We start from the raw sequence: 24,629 nt of genomic DNA, 5'->3' as shown, positions 1-24,629 counted from the left end.
AGTGGGACACCGCTTCAAACAGACTCCAATCTACAATCACTAACTACATCCAATTGCACTTCAATAGTCTGCTGGACATCCTGCACCGTCTACTCTTAAATTGAATCTAGACCAAACTTGGCACGTGAACTTCAGGTAGTTACAGGAGGGTGGCAACACGGATGCCTGCCTACATTTATCAGTGAGGAGTGGCACTGTTTCATTGACACTTTAAAGATGGAACTAACCACCAAACCGAGAGGTCGGGGATCCATCATGGTACACTTTGAATATACGTGGAGGCCCAGTTAATTGAACAAAATAGCATTACTGCACTCATGCACTTTCTACTGCACATCCACAGGCCGGGAACAAAGTTCACATCATAAAAAAAAAAAAAAAAAATGTCCTTTTTTATATATTAAAAAATGTTAATGGGACATTTGGCAAGACCCCCTAAAAGTTTTTTTTTTTCTAAATGTTTCTGTTAAGTGTGTACCGTACACACACATATAGCTGTTATCATGGCATGCTGTCAAAGTCAGATTAGAAAAACAAACTGGAGTGTGTGTGTGAGGGCTGGCAGTGGGATGGAGGGTTAGCATGGCTAGCACAAGCATGCTAACTGCTTGCCTACAGCATGCTGAAACCTAGTTAGCCTCGTTGAGAAGGTTAGCATCTAGCATGACAAGCTTCTTCTTTGCTAGCCCGGTACGGAAGCAGGTAAGCATTATTATACCAACCTTCTTCAATAGCTCTGGTAAAAAAAAAGAAAAAAAGTCTTGAATGGGCAGTAGCTGTAACTGAAGGACTACATCTCCCAGCTCCATCAGCTGGAGAAACACACCAGAAAGACTCTACAGCCTGGCGACAAGTCACATCTGATATCTCTTCACAGCGTCTTTGACATCATGTTTGGCACCCGGGTATCTGCAGCGCGATACTTCGACGTCCGACTTCAGGGACTGTCACGTTGCTCTACAATACTAAAGCTAAAGCCTTAGAGACAAAGGTCAGGGCTTAATAACCCTTTCCATTTAGATCAGTGTCTGCTGCATCTGCTTAAGTACAACTAGCTTTTCCAAAATGCTCAAATTCATGGTAAAACTCTAAAAAGGTAAACCCTCCTTTTTTTCTTCATAATGTAGATGACTATTTGGAGTCAATGTGGGTTTGTTTTTATTTTCTCCAGCGGCGGTTTCTTTCCCCACACTGTGCTTGTCAGGCTGTGATGGTCTGATTTGGAGGGAGGAGCGCGGGAGGGAGGGAGGGAGGGAAAAAAGATGGGAGGTAGGGATCGTCGGACAAACTGTGGTTGCTTTCCAGAAAAAACTCCAGCAGCGCTTGTGCTGCCTTTTTTTTTTTTTTTTTTTTTTTACACGTAAAGGCATTGTGATTTTCTTAGTGGAGAGATTTTTTGTCTAAAGGTCATGAGTAATAATAATACATGTAGCTGCCCAACCACAATTCTAGCCCTTACTTCTCCCAGTTAAAGAATCCTAAAGAAGGAAAGTTCTCGGACGGACGGACAGATGCATGGACAGGTGGATGGATGGATGGATGGATGGATGGATGAATGGATGGTTAGGTGCTGTCTTTGGCCGCAGAAGCCATCAAATCTCCTAAAAAACTGCAGTAAGCTTAAAATTGGCAGAAGTGTACTTTTTCCCTTCACTGAATGTAGACATCCAGACAGAGAGACAGGTCCCCCGTCTTAACACATCTCAATATTCAAAAACGGTTGCAGTCCGCGGCTTACATCGTCAAGCTACTGTAGAGAGAGAGAGAGTCACATGCAGAGCCAGTGCTTCTTCTGGTTAAACAGAGCAGAGACGCCCCCAACTCCCACCAACGACTAGGTGTCATGTCTGAACAGTTAAAAGAATTAAAAACAAAATTGAAACACATCTGAGGAATGGGACAGAATTAGAAAAACAAAACGATAATGAGTTAGAGAGAGAGGATATTAAAGTGAGGGTAGAAAGCATGAGGTCTAAATATTACAGTACAGGAACAGTTGGCTTGTCCTTTTTTGTCTCTCTCTCTCTTTCTGTCCCCACCGCCTGAGGAGTCCTTGTCCACAGTTAACCAGCAGCTGGCCATCAGGTTGGCCATTTTCAACCAACAGCTGACAAGTGGGGTTGGCCAGTCAACCGTAACAAACAGCACAAATTGCTAGCAAAACAATCACTGGCCAGCATTAATGGTCTTAAATTGACCAATAACCAACCAGCAAAGGCCGACCTGGCTCCAGTGGACAACTGGATATAAATTGCTTAAAAAATATAAATAAAAAAACAACCAGCTATCTCGGATGTCATTCAGTCTTTTTTCAATCAACAAAGAGGGAGAGATTTTCCAAACCCGACTTCTGGCACCATAGTAGTATTTGAAGTTTAAGTAGTAGTCTCGTTGGCGTACGATGGCGATGAGGGAGGGCGGAGGGGTCTAGGTGTCGAGGCAGGTGCGCCTCCTGTTGGCCAGGAGGTCTCTGTAAACGGAGGAGTTGAGGAAACGGGGGAAGGAGTCGCGGTGCATCAGGGTGTAGATCTGGAACTGGGCCTCCTCGTACATCAGGTTGCTGGGTTCTGCCAGGGTCATGTTTATTCCTTCTCTGACCCGCGAGTCCAGACTCACCTGGGATGAGGACAAGAAATTTTTGTTTTTTTGAGTTTTTTTTAAGACATGACACAGCCTCCACAGAAATTTGTGCTACACATTAACACTCCAATTGGATCAATCTATCAACAATCTGGTAGATCGCTATTTGGGTTCTTAACAAGATCGCTTTCACACATGTAGTTGGGTTCATTTGGTCTGGTCCAAGGGGGAAAAGAATTATGCAATGTTGCATTTTTAGTTCTGGTCCGGTTACTGTTCACGCTGACTTTTTTACAAACAAACCAAAGGAGAATACCTGAAGTTATACAGACTGACAGGGACCTCGTTGATCGGAAAGTTTTGTCAATTGTCATCCTGCATCATCAGGACCCATGTGGGGAAATCAGATTCCGGACTGACAGACGTTTATGCAGCACTTTAATGCTTCTGATGTGTATATTTTAGCGCTGTCAAAGTTAATAACGCGTTAACACAAATTAATTTCTTTAACGCATTAACGCAACTTGCAAGGTTCAGTTTTAAAGCTAGAGAGAAGATACTGGCATCATATGAAACTAGAAACCATTGGTACCAACCATGTCATACTAGTTTGACGCCAAGGAGGTTAAATATCGCTCCAAACTTTAAAAAAGAAAAACTGGCATGGCCATTTTCAAAAGGCTTGACCTCTGATCTCAAGATATGTGAATGAAAATGGGTTCTATGGGTACCCACGAGTTTCCCCTTTGCAGACATGCCCACTTTATGATAATCACATGCAGTTTGGGGGAAGTTATAGTCAAGTCAGCACACTGACACACTGACAGCTGTTGTTGCCTGTTGGGCTGCAGTTTGCCATGTTATGATTTGAGCATATTTTTTATACTAAATGCAGTACCTGTGAGGGTTTCTGGACAATATTTGGCATCATTTTATGTTGTCAATTGATTTCCAATAATAAATATAATTGCATAAAGCAGCATATTTGCCCACATGTTGATTAGAGTATCAAATGCTTGACAAATCTCCCTTTAAGGTACGTTTTGAACAGATAAATGATGTGTGATTAATTTGCGATTAACTATGGACAATCATGCGATCAATCGCGATTAAATATTTGAATCGACTTACAGCCCTAATGGGAATATTTTCAGTTTTGGTCATAATGTGGTCGACATTGCCATCCCTAGAGCCATGCCACTAGCATGGCAGTGGTGGCTCACTTCTGCTGATTCAACACAAACACAGCCGGTACCTCTTTGGGTGATAATATGGACACGTAGTCTTCGTATATGATCTTGGACTTCAACTCCACCACTATGGGATCCGTCTCCTTTTTCAGCTCTTCACAAGCCAACCAGAAAAGCAGGTTGTCCTCGCTGTACTCCGAGCGCAGGAACTCTCGGAAGACCTCCTGGCCCTCCAGCGTGCGCAGCATCATCTCAAAGCTTCGTGACCACGTCAGCGTCTCGCCTACATTGGGTTGCCTACAGTCAGACATAAAAAGAAAAAGGAAAAAAAAAAAAGAAGACCACCATCATGTACAGTATGTGACACAATCATACTGACACAAACATGCCAGGCTGGAGGGATGAGGGCTGGACTCACTGTTCTTCTGCACCTTCAATACTGTCCATGTTGGTGCAGGTCTGTCTCTCACTCCTCTCCATCCTGTCCTCGGTCCTGCATCGGAGACAGGAAATGAGTATGCTCGCCAAAACAAAAGTCTGGACCCAGTTAGATTAAAATTAATTTTCATCTCCTTTTAGATACACATTTGACAATAACGTTGTTGTCTATATTTATGTAGAATTAAAGAGGACCCATCATGCTCATTTTCAGGTGCATACTTGTATTTTGGGTTTCGACTAGAACATGTTTACATGCTATAAAAGCACAAAAGCATAATAAGTCCTCTTTAAGGCTGCAACAATACATTGATTGTGATAAATATATCACCTCTAAAAGCTACGGAGTGATTTTGTATTGTTTCCATGCAAATCAGCATTCACCATCCTTTGTTACCACCCAAGAAATAAACTCTATACTATATTCAAACAACTTAATTTCTCCTCTCACTTGGGATGTCCAGAACCAATCAACAAGATGAGTATCGGGGCTGATGGAGTTTGTCTATTGCTCCACACCGGCTGTCAAAACACCCAAATGCACTGTGTTAAAAACCCTGGAATCACTTTCATAATGCACAGCATCGTTGGCAGGTGAACCACAGGGCCCAACGAGCAAATAAATGGCAGACGGGAGGTTCAATTAATTATATCTGCACTGACAGGATGCACCAGTGACTGTCAGCAAGCATGGCCGCTTTTGGTTAATAAACTTTATATAGTCCAGTGTTCCAGCATTTTACGCTGTCTAAACCCTTCTACCACTAAGCTAAATTTGCACTTTGTAGTGCACAATGTAGAAAAGCATAGATAAGGGAGATGTGTGATATAAACATAGGATTAGGACTCAGTATTAACAGATAAAAAATGAGCCCATAATGATATGGATCAGGATTCAGAGATGGACAAAAATGCTGTAACACATGAGAACAAATCGATGTTATATATGTGTCTTTTTTTTTTTTTTGTTACATTATTTCATTGCATATTATTCCCTAATAATATTCATACCAGGGGGCAACTCCAGGGTCTGAAAAGCAAAGCCAATGAGGAAGTGCCTTAAACTTGCATTCTTTCTAATAGCCAGCAGGGGGCGACTCCCCTGGTTGCAAAAAGAAGCCTGATTGTATAGAAGTCTATGAGAAAATGAGCCTACTTCTCACTTGATTTATTACCTCAGTAAACATTGTAAACATGAGTTTATGGGCTCAATTGTTAGTTTCAAGTCTTCTTCAATACAGCATGATGTTCATTTAGTAAATTATGGTCCCATTTAGAGTCAAATAGACCATAAAGCAGGGTATGCTTTAGGGCGTGGCTACTTTGTGATTGACAGGTCGCTACCACGGTGTTGTCCGGTCTGGGAGTTGTCAATGTTTTCGTTTTTACAACTTTAACCCTTTCAACAGTGTGTTTTCAGTTCATGACAGTTAATTGTAACATTTTGGTTACCTGAAAAATGTCTTATTCACAGTTTGGTTGTACTTAGCTCCACCCTCTCATGTCACTTCTGGTTGCAAAAAAACAAGATCGCGACCAAAATGCCTAACTCCAGGCTTCAAAACGGCCACAAACCACTGGGTGACGTCACGGTGACTACATCCACTTATTATATACACAGCAGACTACAGTCTATGATTCATACGCATATCCCCTATGCTAGTAATGCTGGGGGTCTTGGTCTTTCATAAAAAATACTTAAAAATGCAACCCTACATTGCAAACTGCCGACATCAAGTTCGAGAGGGGACTAATGAGAGACGCTTTTGGGTTGCATTGTGGGAAATGTAGGATCGAATGTTTTTGGAGTTTGACCCATAATTAAGACTAAAAGTGAGCATATCTCGGCCTGCAACTTAAATTTTTTAACCATTCTTTTTCCAATCGGTCACTTTATTTACTCTTTAAACTTCACGAAACTGCAATGCTAAATTGTACCCCGTGAAAATGTTCTGCACTGTGTATGCAGCCCGTCATGGTGGGCTCCAGTCAGCAATATTTAATAAGAGGTAAGGACTTAATCCAAAGCCTCTTACGCACTAATCTCTCCGTTCTAGAGCTGAAACTACTTGTTGATTAATCAGTTATTTGATCAATGGAAAATTAGTCAGAAACCATTTTAAAAATTAACTGTTCAAGTCATTTTTCCAGCAAAGACACAAACATTATCTAGTCACAGCTTCTCACTTTTGAGGAAGTATTGCCTCTACTTGTCATAGTAATCTGAATATCATTGGGTTTTGGACTGTTGGTCACGTAAAATAAGCAATTTGAAGATGTCACCTTGGGCTTTCATAAATTGTGATGGTCACTTTTTTACAATTTTCTGACATTTTATAGCCTAAATGGTGAGTCGATTGATAAGGAGATAATGAGCAGATAAATCAATAATGATAGTAATTGCTAGTTGCAGCTCTACTGAGTTCATCTCTTCCAGCTCTCAATCGCACTGGGTGGGAAGCATCGGGGTGGGCTGCAAACGCCACACGTTCAAAGTCCATAAAAGAATAAAGCTACAGTGAAAAAGCTTTATGTAAACACTTGAAACACACACGGTAGCCTCTCTGTCTGTCGTAGCTCAATCACACATGCTGAGTCCACAATGCAACACACACACACACACACTGAGCTGTCTATTTTTGTCCCACCATGGAGGATCTTTCCTTCCTCTTGCCGTCTCTTGTCAAAGTCTCCATTGTGCGGCAGTAATGGGCTAAGCTAGCCACAGCCCCCGGGCGCCCTCACAATACAGCTAAATATACAGGATGTTCTTCACAGCTGTTTTGCATGTGATGTGTGGATGGAAATAGAAGGCACCCCAACTAGATAAGGGCCTTGTGTAAGGGCGGATGAGGAGGGGTTAGAAAGTAGAGAAGAAAAAAAAAAAGAGGATGACAAAAAAACAAAATGCAACAGTGTGTCGTGACCCATTAACGCTTTCGTACACCGTCGGTCTCTAAAACTTCACCACAGCGGCAGACGAGGAAAAAGTGGCACAGAGAGCATTCAGTGATCTACATGCAACTCGCACAAACCTGCACTGAAAAAGGGGGAAATAATCCCTCCCAGTCTAAACGCTAAAATAAATAAACGTAGAGGGTACTGAAGACAAATTTCCAGGCTCATTCTGGATATCTGACACCAGCATTTGATTGAGAAACACACTGCGGAGTCACAGAGCACTCACCGCGGGCCCAGTCCACAAGCTGCCACCACTTCAGATGAAGTGGTGTGAAAGAAGCAGCACATTCACCATTCACTGCCTGAAAACAATGTTTCATTCACTCCGCTCTCCCGGCAAGAGCGCAGCCGCGGTCGAGGCAGCGGTGGTTAAGAGCTACACAGCAGACTCCTGGTTCTGGTGCCTTGCTCAGAGACATCTGGTGCAGTGAGTGCAACTTTGCAATCTGTAAGTATTAGGACACTGACACATTGTTTTGTTGTGTTGGCAGTGTGTACTCTTTTCTCTCCAATTTGAAAATGTAAGGCAGGAATTAAAGCTGCAACTAATGATTATTTTCAAGGGCTGTCAAAGTTAATGTGATAATAACATCTTAAAGGCACTAATTTCTGTAACGCATCTTGCTAATTTTTAGGTTGTAGCGGTTTTAAAGTGAAGATACTGGCATCATATGAAACTAGAAAACCTAAAAAAAATCCATTGGTACCAACCATGTCATACTAGATTGCAAAGGAGGCTAAATAACGCTCTAAACTTATGCTAAATTTTGGCGAGGAAAACTGACATGGCCATTTTCAAAAGGGGTCCCTTGACCTCTGACCTCAAGATATGTGAATGAAAATGGGTTCTTTGGGTACCCACGAATCTCCCCTTTCCAGACATGCCCACTTTATGATAATCACATGCAGTTTGGGGCAAGTCATAGTCAAGTCAGCACACTGACACACTGAGGTTTGGGATTGAGTTTGCCATGTTATGATTTGAGCATATATTTTGTTATACTAAATGCAGTACCTGTGAGGGTTTCTGGACAATATTTATCATTGTTTTGTGTTAATTGATTTCCAGTAATAAATATATACATATATTTGCATAAAGCAAGCATATTTACCCACTCCCATGTTAAGAAGAGTATTGAATACTTGACAAATCTCCCTTCGCGGTTAATTATGGACAATCATGCGATTAATCACTGTTAAATATTTTAATCGATTGACAGCCTGTATACTCCTATAATTACCTTTCACGCACACCTTTACCACAGACGAGCTGACTGAAGAGGACCTGTTTCCTACATCTTAACACCAAAAATCGTGTTCTTACAAAATCTGGCATGGCCCTACAAACCTGCAGGCCTTGAATCCAACGGAACCGATGGTGATCAATGACGGGATATTTTATATGAGCCCAACATTGTCCACAAACAAGGTAAGACAGCAACACATACCACTGCAGCTACTAAAAGTCAGCCCAGAAAAGTTGATGCTGAACAGTGGAATACAAAGAATGAAGTTCATTTGATTGGCTGAATTCAGATGATGTCTCTGGTGGTCTTGATAACATTCACAGACGCAGTAGGATTCGGTATTATTTGTTAGAACTTAATATAAATTACATGATGTGTGCTTTGTTCAGAGAACTCCTGCGTCACTTTGGGACTTTTTCCTTATCTGAACCAATGCTCTACGGACAGAGGAAGCCCCTTGAGGCAAAGTTGTGATTTTTGGCTTATATAATTAAAATGATCATGACCTGAACATCCGGCTTCGTAATAGTTCAACTCTGAAAACTGTTAAAATATGGGTTGGTTTGTAGAAAGGTTTACTGGCTCCCATGCCCTCCTGCTCTGGATCAGACAGCGCCGTGTCAGTGTAAAGTCTGTATTTATTCAGCTGAATTTCTAGGGAACTCATCATCAGCGTTACATCAGATTACCGCAGGCAACAGGATTAAGGGCAGGACCAAATGCTTGCTCTTTCAGGCACAGGGCGTATTTTTTTGTTGTTTCCTAATACAACTGACACTGTTTAAAAATATCAAGTTGTAAAGTAAAATGATGGAATCCAGAGTTTTTCTCTTTTTAACACAATAAAACCAAAGAAATAATACACATAAATGCAATGTATGTATGTGTCAACTGACTGTCCAATAACACAATGCTTAAAGGTGCTTTATGCTGTCAATCTCAGATATGTCGAATTCAGACATTGCTTTGGCCGGGAGGTTAAATCTATACTTACTAGGACTGTCAATTGATTAAAATGTTTAATCGCGATTTATCGCATGATTAATCGTGATTAATTCTGCAGACACAGCCTTTATAGTACAGTATAGTATAGTATGGTTTAGTATAGTAGGGCTGCCTAAATTTCCTTCGGGATTGAATAAAGTATCTATCTATCTATCTATCTATCTATCTATCTATCTATCTATCTATCTATCTATCTATCTATCTATCCATGTGTAGTGTTCACCACTTTGGAATCAAAATGTGAGGTTGCAGGTCGTATCCATGCAGACCCTCCGTCGTTTTCTGCTTTCTCGTTTCGGCTCGCTGCGGTTTGTTTTGGTTGACGGATACGGAACGGATATGACGTCACGTTACTCAGACTACAACAATAAAAGCGGTAACTTCCTTTTACCTCTACATACTCAAATTAAGTAAATATATTGATTTCAAAATCGTAAAAAAAAAAAAAAAAAAAAATGCCGATACATAGGTGAATCGATTTTTTTTTGCCACCCCTATAGTATAGTATAGTATAGTATAGTATAGTATAGTATAGTATAGTATAGTATAGTATAGTATAGCGATTTCTTACCAGAGACACTTGCAGCAGCCGCACCAGCAGAGGCAGCAGGTGTTGGGTCGGGGCTGTCCAGGGGCCTGGGGTGGGGCCTCGATGTGCGCCGCCTGCCTTTTTCTCATCTCCACTCCACTCACACTACGGGGCTTCGCAACGGACACACACAGAAAATAAACACTGTTAAATACCATTCAAATTAATAATAATATAACAGACAGTGCAGTTTCTAATTTGGTCCCCATGTTTGACTTTTGGCTCACCAGCAATATGTCTTATTAGATGGGAAAAAAATAAAAGTGTGTGTGTGTGTGTGTGTGTGTGTGTGAGTGTGTGAAAGAGAGATGAAGCGCGAGAGAGAGAGAGAGCACTCAAGCAGGACAGAGGATTCCCTTCCTTGTACGGTACGAGGGTTTCTGGCACTGAGCCAAGTCTCTCACTTGGCTTTGACAGACACCACACATACATTTCAATGGGCGCAGACACAGACAGAGAAACAGGGTCTACAGACTACGCACACACTCATATTAACCTGTTGTTGCCTTTGAATCTGCAACATCCTTTGCACAGGCAGGAGATGAGGATCTAAGCAGGGACACACCACAAAAACTTCAATAATGAGCTGTTTCTTTTATATAGTAGTGACCCTGTGGTCACACTGAATGTACTGCTGTTGTCTGATGCATCATTCCATTACAAATACACAGTGTTGTGGTTTCTGCTGATGCTTTGATAATTCTGTTTCTGATATTTTCTCTTTAATTCATGAACATTTATGTGTATATGTATGTGGTAACACTTCAATCAACAGTCACAGTAGGGCTGCGAGGCTGCACTACTAAACGCCTAACGACGTGCTAACATGCTCACAGTGAGAATGCCAACACGCTGCTGTTTAGCAGGTATAATGTTTACTATATTCACCGATTTTTTCACAAAAAAATTCACAAATATTTAGGATATTACTACTGACACTCCTGTAACGTTACGTCGCAACATCTGTTGTATAGCCATGTCTTTTACTACGTGTTTACTTGCATATAGAGCGAGGAAGTGAGATCTGATCAAGTGGTCACTCAAGACGCATGTAGAGACACATTCTGATGCCAAGTGTGAACGGATGTACTTAGAGATGTCCACTTGTGATCGCTCAAGACGCACGTTAATGCCTGGTCTGAACAGTGCCACAAAGTACAGCTGAGGATGATGGGAATGTCTTAGTTTTCCAGGTGTTTGGTCATAAAACTAAAGTACTGGACGAATTCAAAGAATTGACGCGAAGACGGCACTAGATGAAAAGTTAAAAGGATCACCAAAGTTGTTAAAATTCCTCCTGAGGAGAACATAAAGTCATTATGATACATCATATGGGATCTAATGTTGTCACGATACTGAAATTTCTAACTAATATTAATAACTAAATATTCAAGACCGTTTTCGATACCACGGCGGAAAAATTGACACAAGGGCATAACATTTTTCATTTTCATTAAAAAGATAAATAGCAGTGTGTGTGTGTGTGTCAACTCGCTGTCAGAAAGAGACAGCACAAAGCGCAGCTCGCTTCTTCTGTCTTTTCCCTCACCAAGGGTGTGGCATTGTCGTTTTTCGCACATTTTCCCATCCACCACTATGGATTTAGAGTTTATTTCAACCATGTTGTTGGAACAGTGGAAGAGGCCAGTGGAAAGACAGACCAAGACGGTTTGGGTGAGTTTTATTTTGTTTCTGTCGGGTTTGAACGACGATATATTCTGCTGCGCGAACAGTTGATCAACCTGTTGAAACTACGAGGGGTGCATGCACGCACGTAATGTACCTGATTAAAACAGAATTCAGTTTGGGTCATTTTAGGCATTAATGGTAATGAAGAGTTCCTACAGAAAGTCCTATAATGTTATTGAGTGCAAGGGTCAGAAAAGAGGGACAGTATTGTTCTTCAGGACTAAAATGTGCGCAGGGAGAAACTAACTAAACTGTTTTAATTTGATGAAATCTCACTCTTAAATTCAACAATCTGGGTCTAGACTGTTAAGCAAGACTTTCATGACAGCACACTGCACTCTGTTCTCCCTTAAAGTCACTGAGGACAATCCGTTGCCGGTCATCGCCCGGGGTTTCCCCTGGCCTTTAGAGAGGCTTTGAAGGTGAAAGTGTCTTCGGCCTTGCATGAAGAAGGAGTGTGAAGAGCCACTTTAACATCACACAACAGCCTTGATAGGCAAACAACCCTTTAGGCTACTCCAAATAAAAATACCAATCTCTAAGAAGTCGCTTTAATGTCTGAGATAATAACATAAATTATAGTTTAGTAATGCTGTTTTTCCATCTTCCTCCGAGCGGAATATAACAACACTTGGCTGGCTTTTTATGCGCTGAATAGCCGCTATATCAAGAACAGCTCTCTCACAGACAGCCCAACAGCCAAAATCTTCACCAGGAAACGCTGATCAGAGAAGAAGCAGACGTCAGAACAAATTTTTCTTCTGTTACTTATTAGATAGAGGAGATAATAATGAACACAGACTCAACTCCACAATTTTGGAGCGTTTACGCTTAATTTCACCGATGGGGTGTGGTGTGAAAGATGCGCTAATTAATTGCAGTCTTGTTGTCTGGGAATCAAAAGTGCAGTTAATGAAACAGAACTCTTACCTGAAAAGTTATGCTTCAAATTAAACACTAAAAAAATCCAAATAAAATATGAGGAGCTGTCTTTCTCGTTCCCTCTGGCTAACGCATACACACATTCATCACACAATGATGATAGAGTACGTGGCAGGTAAGGTAGAGACAACCTGCCCGATATGCAAATGTGGTCATTTGACCATCAGTTATTCAGGGACCGGGCATCATCCGTGGAAAAACAGGCTGCTAGATGCAAACGACAAGCGAGGGCACGGCTTTGTTTTAGACCCGGAGAAGGAGGCCGCATTGTCAGGACATGCAAATATGGAGTGGAAATACAAATTTTCCCAGATGAGAGGGAAGAAAAACAGAGCTACGACATCTGCCATAAATGCAGTGTTTTTTGTTCAGTATTCAGATGATCCCCTCCTCACTTTTTCCACATTTGACTAATTTAGACATAATTGAAAATTGCTTGAGGAGGCAACATTTTAACTACCAAAATATCGTCCGTCATATCAGCCCAAAAACAATCTAATGTAATCATCCAATCACCCAGCTCTACTTTGAAGCTTCCATCTTGCTTCACCATCACGTCATTAGTAGGGAGTAACGATACAACCATCTGGATCGATATATCAGTTCAATGATCAACGAACCAACATCATCGATACATATCATCATCTTTAAGATACGCCTTTATTTTGAAATTCCCATGGCATGTCTGTGTCACCATTCCCGTCCTAGAGCATCTCCTTCCTACAGAGCCCAGTAATAAAATTGTCAATTCATATTTTAGTTGCCTTTTGTGAGTTAATATAAATGTAACTGAATGTGTGAGTGTTTTACGCTCTGAAAAAGGCTCCGTGCTGAAACGCATAAGCGTATGTCTGTTGTGATGTGAGCCAATTATACAAGTGAAATGTTTTGTCCTCCTCGATTTTGAAATCTGGGATGTGCTACCCTATCACATTTTTATATTGTAAATATAATAAGCTTACGTAAGCACACGTCATATTTTGTTTTACAGGAAGAAAAGATGATTGATTTTGATATAAAATACAAAGAAATTGTTTTTTTTGCATATATTGTAGGTGCACAATATGACCGGCGATGTGATCTAAAAGGGTTAAAAAGGCATTTATCATTTCATCTCACTTTAAATATAAAATAGTTTATGACTTTATAAACGTCACTATTTTTGTGGACTTTATTTAGCATAGTCTGTATGTTCTCTTCGGCCCAGATGTCAAGCAAACATCGGACTTCTGCAGAAGTCCAAGTCAGTCCTCTCCCTCTCATGTTAACTTGTCCTTTACCTGTGTCCATCTCAACAAATGCCCACACAGGCAGTCTGCGCTTTGGTTTGCTAGGAAACGGTCCGAGACCACCCCTCACAAGTGGCCTCTGTTCGGTTGTTTTGGTCTACACCACAGTATGATTACTGCGTTCACAACCGCCCAAACAAACCGCACCGGACTACGATTAAAGCAGACTAAATGTTGGCTTGTGAAAGCGCCCTTAAACGTCTGGCTGATGAAATATGAAATAACAAAAGCCTTAACAGTGTTAACACATATAATATTTAACTATAATTATTTTGACAGTCGAAAGAGATGTAAAATATGTTTTAACCAACTTATATCTTTAAATACTGAAAATGTTACATGAATGTCACTCAACAACAACAGCTACAAACAATAAAAAGGAGCTCCACTGTGAGGACAGAGAATCTTGTGCACACTCTATTGGGTATTTCATAAGAAATCGTTTACTTATCGTTATTGAGGTAATTGTGAGAATCATGATATTGATATCATCTTTCCATCGTTAAACCCTCAATTCGGATAAGGAAAAATCCCCCAAAAATACTGTCAGTTCTTATCATGATCATACTAACTCAAGGTCCACTTTCTTGCTTTTCCCGGCACTTTCAAATTCATGCTGTGGTCCTCCTCAGTGGATGGAGATGTCCAGTTGTCATGGAGATGTTATTAGGTTGTCATAGAGACAACTAAGCAAACTCCATCCACTGAGGAAGACAGATGTGGTTGAATCATTACTGATTTTTGAGGGACAGCCCCCTCATTTGCATAATGAGGCAGAAATGCCTGAAGAAATGTAAAAAGAAATGTGTAAAGAAATGTATGAAGAAAATAATACAGAAATAAATAAGTTTGGGGAAATAAATAAGGGGTGAAAATCATGCAGAAATAATCAAATAAATACATAAATAAGTGCATACATTTAAAAATAAATAATAAATGCAAAAATAAATAAATTAATACAAAAATAAAAATAAATGTAAAAAGACATATATAAATATATTTAAAAATTAATAAGAATAAATAAAAGGGGATATTTAACAGAAGAGTAGATAAATAAGGGAATTTATACAAGTATAAATAAATAAAGAAGCAAATTAAAACAAAAAATATCAATTTATGTCACATTTTATCAATTAATTAATGGCTACATTTATTTTTAATATTCATTTTGCTACATTTAATGACATATTTATTCATTTATCGAGTCATTTATTTATCTATTCATTTTTTTTTTTGCAGGTTTCGTCCTCCATATTCGGACACTAACTTGATAACAGTAAAGCATCACATCCTACTGGACAGAAGTCAAACTTACCATGAATTAGTGATTTCCTGAAAACAGGTCAGACAGAGCAGTCATGGTGTGAGGTAATAGGTTGCTGGACGATAGCAGGCTGGTTGACGGAGTGACTGACTGGTGGGCTGTCTGGGCGTTCTTTTTGGCTAATGGATTGGCTGTTTGGCTCGCTGTAGAGGAGGTTCTTTTCACCACAGGGAAGAGAGGTTACTGGTCTCACCATCCCTGACCGACTGGCACGGAAAGGGACACGGGAGCGGAGGTGAAACGTAACTGCTTCCTCTCCTTGTTTCCTTATTTCACTCGCTCCTCTTTTGTTTCACTCGCCGTCGCCTCCTAGGCTTCCATGAATCTCGGTGAAAGGGTCATTTATGGACTTGAGAGTGCAGGGAGCAGTGAAGGTACAGCATCTGAAAAAGCACACAGGAAAAACAGTCAAAACACAAGCAAGTAAAACAAAAGTGCAGTAATTTTTTTGTGGTGACAACAGTGGTAACGATTCATCTACTACATCGATGTATCGATTTATATTCCTACGATCTAACTACATCGATAGGTACTCGGCAAGTTGTCCTTCACGGGAGACGTATATCGATATAAAATCGATTTGAAATGCAAAAATCGATTGTATCGATACTAAGGATTTGCTCTGCCCTCTGCAGCGCGAGCAGGCATTCATGGCGTGCATGCAGACGAACGGCGGTCTGCACGAGCTGCAAATTATTTAAACAGCGTTTGTATAGCAATGATTAGTGTCTCAAGCTGTTTGAATCACTATAAGCGGTTGATATCTGTATAATTGCTCTACTGTTTATATTGAAAATGAGGACAGAAGCAGCAGGTTAAACCACTGTTCATTTAACTTGAATAGAAGTTGGTTTATTATATATTTTTTTTAATATTGCACTGCGTTGTATCTTGAGAACTGAAGCAGCAGGTCCTGTGAAGTTGCGATTTTTATTATTTTCAAATAAAAGCTGTATGTATTTGCCATTAATCTTTGTTTACTCGTATATATCTATAATGAATTTATCTCTGATTCTCTTACAAGAAAAACTTTGAGGAATCCTAACCTGTGCTGTCCAGTATCAGCTATTTATTTCATAGTCAAACTGATTGAATTTTTGGCAAAAAAAGTTACTGTATCGATTTCAAATCATTGAATCACATCGTATCGCTCTAGATGTGCCAAATATCGTCCTTGAATCATATCGGAACCATGGAAATCGTATCGTTGTAAAAACTTATCGTTACACCCCTAGTAAAGACATAACTTCACACTGGATTTTCAATACACTACATACTGTATCACTGACTGCAAACATAATCTAATATCGTCTCTAACATGAACACTTTTGAGAAGAATTCCTTAAATTTGTTTTGTGACCAGAATTGACCCTTTGCTAAGTCCCACCCCCCCCCGCTGCTACTCCGTCAAGCTGTCCGAGCTACCATAGAGCCCACACTGTCACTAACTGCACTCCCTGCATACATATTTCTTATAATATTTTAAATATAATATCTTATATTATCTTATAACACATAAATACTATTATGTGTTTTTGAAGGATATACCAGGATGTCTAACTGATTCAGCAGTGAAAACAGGTTAAAACGATAAAGATAGAAGCTAAAGCCTACAGATCACAGTGTAAAAGTGAACCACCATCACCTGGCGTTCGAGACAGAAGACAATGAAATTAAGGACAACACTGTCCTGTAAAGCCAGGTAGGTCTTTAGTCACTGTTAATTTGCAATGATTAAAAAGCAAAAGCATCCTAGTTAATGATGTGCTAATGCACTCTACTCATGTTAACTCCACAGGTTTTTGCATAGAAACCTAACGTTTTAGAAACATATATCTCCAGGTAACAAGTATCACTATTAAACGTGCCCCAGGCACAACGTTTAACCATGACAAGCTTGAAATCCACAGAACAAGCCTGAAAATGAAGAAAATCTGAAACGATTGCATGAGTTGATGGAGCCCAGCCGTATAGTTGTCGAACCGTGGTCAGAGCTGGCCAATGCTACGCTATGATTGGCCAGTCTGCGTTTGAGGGGCAGTACTTAGCGACGGGTCAATTGTGACTGGGCTGTACTTCAGTTGAAAATTAAACTTGCTTTAGGGCGTGGCTACGTTGTGATTGGCAGGTTGCTACCACGGCGTTGTCCGGTCTGTGAGTGGTCTGTGTTTTCGTCGTACAATTTTAACCCTTTCACAGTGTTTTCAGTTCATGATAGTAAATTGTTACATTTTGGTCGCCAAAAAATGTCTTATTTAGCGTTCAGTTGTGCTTACCTCCACCCTCTCGTGTCACTTCATCAAAAGACCAACATGGCGACGGCCAAAATGCCAAACTCGAGGCTTCAAAACAGCTGTCCACAAACCAATGGGTGACGCCATGATGACTACATTCACTTCTTATATACAGTCTATGGTTTTGTCATTGAAAATTGAATATCTTTGGCTTTTGGTAAGTTATTTTAAGGCTTAGTTTCCATATGCTCTGGAAAAATGAATTTTTCACTATTTTCTGACATTTTTAAACTACATATAATTGATTATTCACAAAAATAATCATTTGTTGCAGCCCTATGCTGTTTCTAAACCTACCTCAAACATATATTGGGCATTTCTGTACTGCAATTTCTTGTTACTTATGGCCCAACATATGCGCTGATACCAATATATCTGGGATAAGCTATAAGGGATGTGGTCAAAACAAGATGGAGGAAACCAAATCAAGAAATGAATCAAATGCAGTATCATTTAGTTTAAACGCTTCTCATGAAAAGGAACAAGCCCATCACTGGCGTCACAACCCACACAACCCAATCCCAGTCAGAAGCCATTTGCTGGATTTGATCCCTCTGGGGTTGCTCTCATGCTGCATGTTTTCATACAGGAATTACTGTTCAAACAACTTGCTTCCTCACAACAGCAGCTTAGAAGCGTTCACATGTTGACCTCAACACTGGAGACTCTTTATGTAATTAACTATCACCAGTCTGTTGCAGCTTGGTGACTAAAATCAGAAAGTAAAATATATTGAAGAGCAGCGGAAGAGAGAACAGATTAACGTTGCGTCCGTAATTCCATACATCAGACTGGCACATACTGGTACTTCGCAAAAAGTCAAGGCCACGCCCCCTTTTGGGGGGAAAGTAAACCAAAGATCCCATAGACTTCAATGCAATTTGATGTAATGTTTGGATCGTAATTTTGACAAATTCGTATGCATTCACCTCGTTATACCAACATTTCTTTTATACACAGGTCTAATAATTACTTTGCTATCTTGCCTGAAATTGAGCATTCGCGATACCTGATGTATGACTGTATTACTGCAGCAGCCTCCCACTCAACCTAACGTTAACTAGCCATGCTAGTCACTGTCACCAGCATCATTTAGCCATTTACCACACTGACAGTGAATATTAACCGTATGTGTCTCAATTCTCAGTGTAACAGCCTTTCATAATTTCCTCTCGTGACAACGAGTTTCTTTCCCCCAAACAATATCGCAGCCTCGGCGATGACGCCATGCTGGTCTGGTCTATAGCTTGGAGCCATAAAGCCCCTCTATTATATCTTTCTTAGGACATTGGCTGGAGAACAAATCAGAGATCAGCGTTTTGGGATTTATTGTTGGTGCAACCAACTACAAGGCAGCTCTTCGGCACAGCATTATTACTATTACCGGTTTGTTTAAAGTAGAAGTTTGGAGACATGTTTCAACTTCTTCTGTGTTTGCCCCCAAAAGGGGGCGTGGTCATGAGAGCCTACTCTGGATGACGTACTGCTGGTCTGATGTATACTAACATACTATTTAGTACGCAAAAACAGCATGTCAGATTTTTTTAGCATGTCCGAAACATTAGTATGAAACCAATAGAACTGGTGATGCTAATTTTGAAACAAATTTTACCGATAACCGACCCTAGTTAACCGATTATTAACCGTTAACCGACAAGATTAGTGCGTCTCATGCAGCGGTGCGCCGGCTGCAGTGTATGAGCACAACCGACAACCCAGTTACTGTAGCAGCCCAGTGCTGCGTGTAGTGTCGCGGACATGCAGCCACTTTCCCAGTAAAAGTCCGCCACCGTATCATTTAGTTTAGTTTAGCAGGTTGTCAGCTGTGTGTCTGCCCGGCGTAACGACACCCTGTCGCCCGGCGTAACTTTAGCGAGTGGCCCGACAGACCGTGTGTGTGTGGCGGTGGTGAGTGCGGGTTTGTCGTGGCGTTATAGCTGTGAACGTAGCTATAGCAGACAGTGTGTGTACAGTTTATTTGCCGGTGAATAAATGCAATACAAAAACTACATTAAATATTCATATTAATAGTAGGCTCACAGCCTCTTATGTTTCTTTGACACCTTATTTGAATTTCATATAATTTTGTCTTTAGCTTTTTTTTTGTTCATTTTCACTTTGATGTCAAGTGAGTTAAATTGTAGCACAAATCAAAACAGAGTTCACATGTAGCCACCAGATCCCTCCCATATGACACAGCATGCTGTCTCAATACCGTTCCACTGTGAAACCATTCCCTTACTTTGAAAACAAAAGTTTCCCTTGTATGTATATTAAAAAGCTATGAAGAAGTGATTTTGCATAGCTGTGTGCAAAGATAAGACTTTTATGTTGGACTTGTGAGAGTTTCTACCGCCTGTTCCCAGGAGGATGACGGCCCACAGAGTCACTTTAGTGCCATGCTGAGCTACAGCTGAAATGAGTCTGTTAAGCGATACTGTATTCTGATAATCGTTTAAGTCATTTTTCAACCAAAAATTTTGTTAAAGCTTCTGAAATGTGAATATTTGCTGCTTTATGTCAATGTAAACTGAACATCTTTGTGTTTTGGACTGTTGGTCAGACAAAAAAAAGACATTTAAAGACGTCAGGAGGACTCTAAGATGGACATTTTTCCCCCTTGCCTGACATTGTAGGTTAAACCATAGATAAACTAGAAGAGCACTCGGAGAGCGCAGACCTCCGCCAAGGCAGGTTTCATGTACGTCGCTGCCAGAAGTGGCGTAATTTAAGTACGAAAGTTACGTGAGAAAAACGACTTAGTTAGATTTAGGAAAAGATCGACTTGGTTAGGTTTAGGAAAAGATCGACTTGGTTAGGTTTAGGCAACAAAACTACTTAGTTAGGTTTAGGAAAAGATCGACTTGGTTAGGTTTAGGCAACAAAACTACTTAGTTCGGTTTAAGAAGAGATTGACTTGGTTAGGTTTAGGCAACAAAAGAACTTACTAACACCAGAAGTAGCGTAACTTCAATACGGAAGTTACATGACAAAATACTTAGTTAGCTTTAGGAAAAGATTGCGGTTTGATTTAAAATAACTCCTGAAGTGCTGTAATTTTTTCCTGTAATCGACTTTGACGTGTGGTTTCACACAGAATACAAACACCGGCCTTCTGGGCAAAACCCCTGTTTTTTTTACCCACCCATCCATTCCGACCTCTTTCCTACATGGCGTTTGCCACTCTTTATACTTCCTGGTTCACAATCACGTGGATTCCGTACGATAATTGATTTCGTGATGATAAAAAAAAAAAGAGAAATTTGTTGATTGTACATGAATCAATACATTTAAATTTTGTAACTATTTCACAAACTGCTTTGCGTCTGCGGGCTGTCACATCACAGCTATCTACCAAAGCAATAAGGCACTCTAGCCATGTTAACTCTTGTTAAGTGTTGGTTAACTCTGCATCCTTAGACGCTGGTGACTAAAATATCTCCACCCTACAAGCACATAACTGTCTGACTGACCGAGGTCGTATGGACTAATGCAAGTGAATTAAAGCTGTATTGTTCTTTTGATTATTTATATCTTTTTTATGTCAGTATCAGATTACTGTCTGACTAACTAACCTAACTAAATAGTTTTGTTGCCTAAACCTAACTAAGTTCTTTTGTTGCCTAAACTTAACCAAGTCGATCTTTTCCTAAATCTAACTAAGCAGTTCTTCTCACGTAACTTCCGTACCTAAATAACGCCACTTCTGGCAGCGACGTACATGAAACCTGCCTTGGTGGAGGTCTGCGTTCTCCGAGTGCTTTTCTAGTTTACCTATGGTTTAACCTACAATTGTCAGGCAAGGGTGAAAAATGTCCATCCTAGAGTCCAAGATGACGTCTTTAAATGTCTTATTTTGTCTGACCAACAGTCCAAAACACAAAGATGTTCCGTTTACATTGATATAAAGCAGCAAATATTCACATTTCAGAAGCTTTAACAACATTTTTGGTCGAAAAATGACTTAAACGATTATCAGAACACGGTATCGCTTAACGGACTCATTTCAGCTGTAGCTCAGCATGGCACTAAAGGGACTCTGTGGGCCGTCATCCTCCTGGGAACAGGTGGTTGAAACTCTCACAAGTCCAACATAAAAGTCTTATCTTTGCACACAGCTATGCTCTTCTAGTTTACCTATGGTTTAACCTACAATGTCAAGCAAGGGTGAAACATGTCCATCAAATATGTTTGATAAAGACAGCTGGTACTGTATGAAAACCTCTCTGATTGAAGAGTGAAAGCAGAATGAGATGAACTAGGAAGTAACACAACCTCTCACTCCAAACAGGTCCAAACTCCAGCAACACTTTGCACCATAAAGACTCCCTCTCTGTGGCCTTCATCATCAGGGTCATCCTCCTCTGACTCAACACACACACCCATGGGAGTAAACTGCAGTGTGGGTGCACACGACATGAGCAGTGCATGCATGGCAGTAGAGGAAATAATAAAAAAAGGTTGGAATAAGTCAGTGTGCATGGACATGAACTTTAAAAGATAGTTTTCATGGTGAATACATGGCTGTACTGCAGCACTGCATGTGTTGCATCTGCCTGAAACAGGCCTGTGCATGTCTTCAGATACTAAGTAGGCATTGGACCTTGCTCTCTGTGTGTGCACTAGCTCTGCTGGCTGGCTAGCTGCTGGTTCTGGGTGTCTTGCATGGGTACTCCTGCTGCAGCTGTCTGAAGCCCAGCCGCTGCAGCTCCAGACCCGGCCGAGAGAGAGAGAGGAGATCTCCAGAGAGAGACAGTTGCACCGACATTTTCCAGAAACACCACCCACTTTCTACTTGCTAGCTTTAGCCCGACAAGCCCTGGGATCCGCTATCTCTCTCCACCAACAGCGAGAGAGGAGGAAGAAGAAGAAGAAGGAGGAGGAGGAGGTGGCAGCTGAGCAGCAGCAGCTAGCTCCTCCGTGCTAACGTCAGCTAGCTCCGCTGCTCCGTTGTGTGTGTGGAGCATTTAGCGAGCAATAATCATCATCTTACCGCCTTTCCGCCGGGCTGTCAGTGTCCTAGGGTGATGGGTGTGACAACGCGATGTTCCAACGCTTGTTTAACGACATGGTAAATGGGAATCCTGCGGTGTAAAATGTCCATCGCCGCTGTTTTTTCTTCTTCTGCCATCCGCCCCACTTCAGCACCGAAACGCCGCCGAGCCCCTGGATGCACTGCGCATGCGCGCTGCCACCAATACCACCACCACCACTGCTGCTGCTGCTGCTCTGTGCTCTGTGGCTGATTGCAGATGCACTGCTGCTGCTGCTGCTGCTGAGGCTCCACACACACCAGTCTATATAATGCACAGACAGGGGTCACATTATTATGTCTCTGCACATGTGACAGGGTCAAAAATGACTTGTGCATGATTTATGTTTTATGGTTGTTTTTATTCTATTTTGCATGTTTTATGGTTTTTATTCTATTTTGTTTGTTTGTGTGTTTTTATCCCTGCATGTTGGTTGTCTGGGTTGCTTTTAATACGTGGATTGAAGTGTGTTTTTAGGAAGTCATGAACTGGAACGAGACCCATGGACAACCACACCCCCAATCAAAGACACTGATTAGGAGAGGAGCGACAGGTGTGGCGGAGCGCCTGCAATTAGCAGGATGCAGCACAGGTGGGTAGGAGTCAGGAGAGATGTTCTGCTGCACCGCTGTCCCTGGACTGTCTCTGACTGAAGATCTCCTGTGCTGTGAGCCGCTCTCTCCTTTTTGTCCTCTCCACCTGTGCTGCATTAATGTCTTAATGTCCTGATGAAGGTCCTTGTTGACCGAAACGTTGAACAGCGAAAAAGTGTGTCAAGTCATTTTTTTTGAAAAAATAAAGTTTAGAAGGCCACTAGTCACACAAGAGGAAATGTATCCTCAGGTTATAAACTAGTAAATTATATAAATAAATAAAAGGCCTCACAGACAGAACCTCTATTTTTTTGTAACATCATTTTAGTTGGTGTTTAACCTTTGTCTCATTTTGGAATGGCGCTCCTCATATACTCCTCAAATCATATTCCTCTTCATATACAGCCTTAGATTGTTGTTGTCTATATTGTTATTGTGTGTCTATTCATTGTGTTCATAATATGACCTTGTCATATTTTATGATGTATATATATATTTGGTATTTTATAACATCTATACGCTAAATGCTACTGCATTAACACACAAATCCTTGGAAATCCTAATAAGATCTTATCATCTGTCTGAGAGACACAGCAAGTTGGTAATAAAGTTTAGAAGCTTCGCTGTTCACACAAGAGCGAATGTATCCTCAGGGCTCACAAACAGAGCCTCTCAATTTTTTGTTACATCATTTTAGTTTGTGTATAACCTTTGTCTCATTTTAGAATGACGCTCCTCATATCCTCCTCAAATCATCGAATATTCCTCTTCATATACAGCCTTAGATTGTTGTTGGCTATATTGTTATTGTGTGTCTATTCATTGTGGCTGCAGTCAGTCGGTGAGGAGATGCACTACTGCTGCTGCTGCTGAGGCTCCACACACACAGTCTATATAATGCACAGACAGGGTCACATTATTATGTCTCTGCACACAACTCCAAAAACACAAGATATGCATTTAAAAACGCTACTGCATTAACAACACAAATGCTTGGAAATCCTAATAAATAATGCAGTATACTCACTTTTAACAGTCTGTTCTGCACTATACTCACTTTTTTAATAGTCGTGTATCACAGCTGTTACCCTGCACTATATTCAGTTTTAACAGTTTTCTTCATCTCCTTGTATTTTTATATCTGGTATATTTTTTTGTACTTTGCACTACTAACTTTTTTACTGCCTTTTTACTAACATGTTTTTGCACTATGGAACTGTTATGCTGGAAACTTGAATTTCCCTCGGGATCAATAAAGTTACTATCTATCTATCTATCTATCTATCTATCTATCTATCTATCTATCTATCTATCTATAAGAACTTATCATCTGTCTGAGAGACACAGCAAGTTGGTGATAACGTTTAGAAGGCCACTATTCACACAAGAGGGAATGTATCCTCAGGTTATAAACTAGTAAATTATATATATATATATGTAAAAAAAAAAAGGCCT

The 24,629-nt window shown here is 40.6% G+C and overlaps 1 protein-coding gene across 1 annotated transcript; it reads right to left on the bottom strand.

Moving 5' to 3' along the window:
- Window positions 1–715: 715 nt before the first annotated feature.
- Window positions 716–22,877, bottom strand: rgs17 (regulator of G protein signaling 17). Its single transcript, XM_037783240.1, has 6 exons — window positions 22,542–22,877; window positions 15,246–15,637; window positions 9,993–10,123; window positions 4,189–4,263; window positions 3,836–4,067; window positions 716–2,616 (listed from the first exon to the last, which is right to left on the bottom strand). The coding sequence occupies exons 2-6, from the start codon at window positions 15,246–15,248 to the stop codon at window positions 2,428–2,430; spliced, it is 630 nt and encodes a 209-aa protein (XP_037639168.1). The 5' UTR covers window positions 15,249–15,637; window positions 22,542–22,877; the 3' UTR covers window positions 716–2,427.
- Between the last annotated feature and the right edge of the window lie 1,752 nt (window positions 22,878–24,629).

Source organism: Sebastes umbrosus, chromosome 10 (assembly GCF_015220745.1).
Source record: "Sebastes umbrosus isolate fSebUmb1 chromosome 10, fSebUmb1.pri, whole genome shotgun sequence".
Lineage (NCBI taxonomy): Eukaryota > Metazoa > Chordata > Actinopteri > Perciformes > Sebastidae > Sebastes > Sebastes umbrosus.
This window is presented reverse-complemented; position numbering and strand designations above follow the sequence as displayed.

Bases quoted from the DNA above. Each gene is read 5' to 3' on its own strand.
- rgs17 (XM_037783240.1), bottom strand. The intron at 4,068-4,188 runs GTGAGTCCAGCC...GTCTGACTGTAG, and splicing joins ATTGAAGGTGCAGAAGAACA to GCAACCCAATGTAGGCGAGA. The intron at 2,617-3,835 runs GTACCGGCTGTG...TCCTCATCCCAG, and splicing joins CCATATTATCACCCAAAGAG to GTGAGTCTGGACTCGCGGGT.